Raw genomic sequence first — 4,178 nt, forward strand, 5'->3', positions numbered from 1 at the left:
TAATTCTGTGCAAATTTATCTTGTTTGTTTATTTTATTATTATCAAGGATAATGTTTCATAAGTTTAATTTTAAATTTATTTTGGGTTTTTGTCAATTTACCCTAATTTTAGAGTCAATGCTCCCACTTACCCCCATGAAGTTTTTTTAATTTCCACTTACACAAAACACTCTAAAGATTTATTTCCTTTTACACAAAAGTTCCATATTTACATCTTTTTATTGACATTTTTGCTTTTTTCTTAACTACCCAGCGTCCCACCCAATTACACCCGTGTGTTTCAAAATTTCGAGCGAACGAAGAGAGTGAAGCTTCACTTAGAGAGAGAAATTCTGGTTCGCGCGATAGAGAGAGAGAATGAAGAGAAAGAAGCTTGCATGGAGAGAGAAAGAAGCAATGTGGCTCTATATTTCAACTCTGCTTCAGCTCGGTTTGAACTGTTTCTTCTATTTCAATTCCGTTTTTCGATTTTTTTTTATCCATGTTTGCTATTCACCTGCATTGAATCTAAGTTTGTTTTCCTGCACGGTTGTTATTTCCGAATGATTGCGCTAAGATTTGTCTGTGTTTCATTAATTCCATTTTTTTATTTTTCGAAAAGCGTGAATTTCATCTTTGATTTGGTTCGATTTGCTATTTTCATGCTTATAAATTTGTTGTGCTAAGTTCGATCTTTTTCATTGTGCTAAGTTTGTGTGGTTTTGTTTTAGAACAGTTCAATCCGTTTGGGTATTTGTGAAGTGTCTATTGGCCCCCAATAGACACATATTGGGGGACAATAGATGGTTTACAGAGCTGATTTTCTTCTTTTTTGATACGCTTAGTTTTTAATGAAGCTAAGAAATAGTTGTTTTTATAGTAACTTTTTTCTAATCTGTGAAGTTATTTTGGTGTTCTAGACTCCTCTATTGGGAGGCAATATGTGTCTATTGGGGCCCAATAGTGGTTTGATTTTGTTTTGTTTTTTGTTTTTTTATACAGGAATATGGATGGTTCTTTGGTTGTTAAGTGCACTCATTCTGGACAAAGTTTCATGTTTTGTATTAATCAATATATGAGCTATGCTCATTTGTTTGAATACATTTGTGAACAGTTCAGTTTTTCTGCAACTGATGGTATTGAGCTTCATTATTCTCATCCTGGATGTTCTATTTTTTTTCTTCGCAATGATGACGAATTCCAGATGCTGTTTAGCGGTGCCAAAATTTACAAGTTGGATTGTGTTGATATTACGGTGTTGAAGAACAGTGGAAGTTGTAGCAAAAATGCTTCTATTTCATTTGAAGATAGCTGCTCTAGTATTGTGGATGAAGATGATTACCTTACTGAGGCATTTAGGACTGAAGTTTAAAAGTCTTACTTGTCGAATGAGTGGGCTAGTTACATTCAATGTGTGGGGCAGAAATTTCGTGGCGGTTCCCCCGAGTTCCGAGAGAAGCTCAGAAAATATACTGTTGAAGTTGGGTTCAGCTTTGTGTTTATTAGAATGATTGGGATAGAATTCATGCGGTTTGTTCCAATTGGGGAACCGAATGATGTGATTGGAATGTTCGTGGTTATGTATCCCCTGCAAATGGATACTTTATAATTAGTGATTTGAACAATGTGCACTCTTGCAAAGGTGTTCTTCGGAGGCAAAAATATGAGCTTTTGGGATCAAAAATTGTCAAGACATGTATTGAAGAGGATATTAGCTATAACTTATCATTAAGCTAAGGGAAATTATCAGCAAGTTCAAGTCAGCTTATTGGTTTGATATATCATACAAGGTTGCTTGGAAAGCAAAGAAGAAGGCTAGGGAAATGATTTATGGTTCTGAGGCTGATTCGTTTAACAAGTTAACATGGTATAGGGATACTGTATTTGAGACTAACTCGGGATCTTCGTTTGTTTTGGAAGTTGATCCATTGAGCAATCGGTTTCAGAGGCTTTTCCTAGCTTATGCAGGCTGTGTTAAAGGCTTTGAATTCTGTCTTCCCTTCTTGTTTGTCGATGGGACTTTTGGGAAGAGTGTCTACAAGGGGCAGATACTTTGTGCAACTGGAAAGAATGGAAATCATGGTACTTTTCTCATTTCTATGATCTTTTATTTGTATTTTTGTTGAAAATGTGGAGTGGTACTCTCTCGTTGGCGGTGCAGCGGCACGCTGGAATCATGCATTGACCCCCAATAGACATATATTACCCCCCAATACACGTTTATTTTCTTATGATTTGTTTCCCCTTTCTATTTTTTTTAATGTTTATTATTGTTTTTTGTTGAAAATGTGGAGTGGTACGCTCCCGTTGGCGGTGTAGCGGCACACTGCTATCATGTATTACCTCCCAATAGACATGTATTGGCCCCCAAAAGACTTACTCTTTTTTTTCTATTGGCAGGTTTCTTTCCTCTTACAATGTGTGTCTGTGATTCTGAGATTGATGCTAATTGGTCCTTTTTCTTCCAACACTTGAAGAGCTTGCTGGAACCTCAAGGTAGATTAATTACGTCTACTAGTGATCATGGTGTTGGACTGTTGAATGCTTTCGACAAGATATTTCCTGGTAATCCTCATCTTTTCTGTTACAAGCACTTGGTGCATAATCTTATGACTAAATACAATGGTAAAGGGTCTTCTGTTTTGAAAGATGATGTTAAAAAGAAGTTTTTTGAGTTGGCATATTCGTGCACTGAAAAGGAATATCGTTTTCATTTAAGAGACTTGAGAGAAGTTGGTGGTGCTGATATTATAGATTCATTTCTTGCTGATTTGCCTCTTCAAAATTGGTGCCGCGCATTTTTCCCTGGATGCCGTTATGGAATTATGGCTAATAATATAGCTGAATCTTTTAATGCTTGGTTTGCTGTTGAGCGTGAGATGCCAGTGTACACTATGCTTGATCAGACTTGGATTAAGGTGATGCAGATGATGGGTGAGAGGAGAGACGAGGCTCAAATTTGGACCTCGCAACTTACTCCTGTTATGGAGGGTCGTTTGAAAGAAGGTATGGAGAAAGCTTGCCGTTTCAATGTGCATTACTCCCATACTAATGTTTATGAAGTAAGATCAAAGTATTCTTATGTTGTGGACCTTGGAACTCTTTCTTGCTCGTGTAAAAATGGGAGATTAACTGCTTTCCTTGCTGCCATGGTGCCTCATTGGATGTTTATGCTTTTATAGATAAGCATTTTCATGTTGATAATTGCCAGAAGTGCTATGATTTTCCAATTCATCCAATTTCCAACGTTGATATGGCTTCTTCGGAATCTGCTAGCAGTGGCTTCATACTTCCTCCAAATGTAAAGAGGCCTCCTGGGAGGCCTAGGCTCAAGAGGGTCAAGTTTAGAGGAGAGTGTGAAAAGAAGCTCATTCGTTGCAGCCGATGTGGCAAAATGGGACAACATAACAAGAAGACCTGCACTGAACCTATTTGAATGTAAATTTGTTAATTGTTTTAGCATTCTGACTGGTTGTATTGGGGGGCAGTAATAGGCTACTGGGGGGCAGTAGATGATTTTATCCAGGGTCAGTTTAACATTTTTTGCTGTCAAAGATTTTTGATATTGATTGGTCCTTCAATTTTGTTGCTGATTGATAAATTGATTAAGTTTTTCAAGAACTTGTATTGAGATTTTTTCTGGTTGCTCTATCCATTTTTATTTCATTTTAACTTTTTGTTATTTCAGCAGTTGTTTTTATGTTTATTTTCATTTTAGCATGTCTGTTTTTGAGTTGCAAATTTTTCCAATGGGTTGTGAAAGCTAACTAACCCTACAAACGTCTATTGGGGGGAAATAGACATCTATTGGTCCCCAATAGAATATAAGTTTTGGAGGGTTGAAGTTCAACAAGTGTGGAATTTTTACACTTGCATATTTCCAATGTAGTTTGATGTCCTACTTTTTTATTTCTGGCCCTTTATACAAGTTTTATTGGGGGCCAATAGATGTCTATTGGGCCCCAATAGAACCTGATTTCTGAGGACTAAATGCATAGGTATGTAATATGGGTCTGTATTTTAAATATTGACTTGTGTGATATGCTCAACACTAGTAACTGAAAACAAATTCTTTCAACTTAACAAAAAATATATTGAAAAGCTTTCAAATCATCCCAAAGTAGTATTAATATTCCAAATCAAAATAAGTTCAACTGAAACTAAGTGCATAAAATCTACATTTGCTAACTTTCTGCGTT

General features: G+C 36.4%; 1 protein-coding gene across 1 annotated transcript; it reads left to right on the top strand.

The window, feature by feature from the left end:
• Positions 1 to 1,183: 1,183 nt before the first annotated feature.
• LOC112199079 lies at positions 1,184 to 3,415 on the top strand. Its single transcript, XM_024340139.1, has 5 exons — positions 1,184 to 1,345; positions 1,403 to 1,548; positions 1,730 to 2,061; positions 2,380 to 2,985; positions 3,162 to 3,415. Exons 1-5 carry the CDS (start codon positions 1,184 to 1,186, stop codon positions 3,413 to 3,415), a joined length of 1,500 nt encoding a protein of 499 aa, XP_024195907.1.
• The last annotated feature ends 763 nt before the right edge of the window (positions 3,416 to 4,178 follow it).

The sequence above is a fragment of the Rosa chinensis genome, chromosome 4 (assembly GCF_002994745.2).
Source record: "Rosa chinensis cultivar Old Blush chromosome 4, RchiOBHm-V2, whole genome shotgun sequence".
In the NCBI taxonomy this organism is placed as follows: Eukaryota; Viridiplantae; Streptophyta; class Magnoliopsida; order Rosales; family Rosaceae; genus Rosa; species Rosa chinensis.

Bases quoted from the DNA above. Each gene is read 5' to 3' on its own strand.
- LOC112199079 (XM_024340139.1), top strand. From the start codon at position 1,184: ATGCTGTTTAGCGGTGCCAAAATTTACAAGTTGGATTGTGTTGATATT. The intron at 1,346-1,402 runs GTTTAAAAGTCT...TGTGTGGGGCAG, and splicing joins CTGAGGCATTTAGGACTGAA to AAATTTCGTGGCGGTTCCCC. The intron at 2,062-2,379 runs GTACTTTTCTCA...TTCTATTGGCAG, and splicing joins TGGAAAGAATGGAAATCATG to GTTTCTTTCCTCTTACAATG.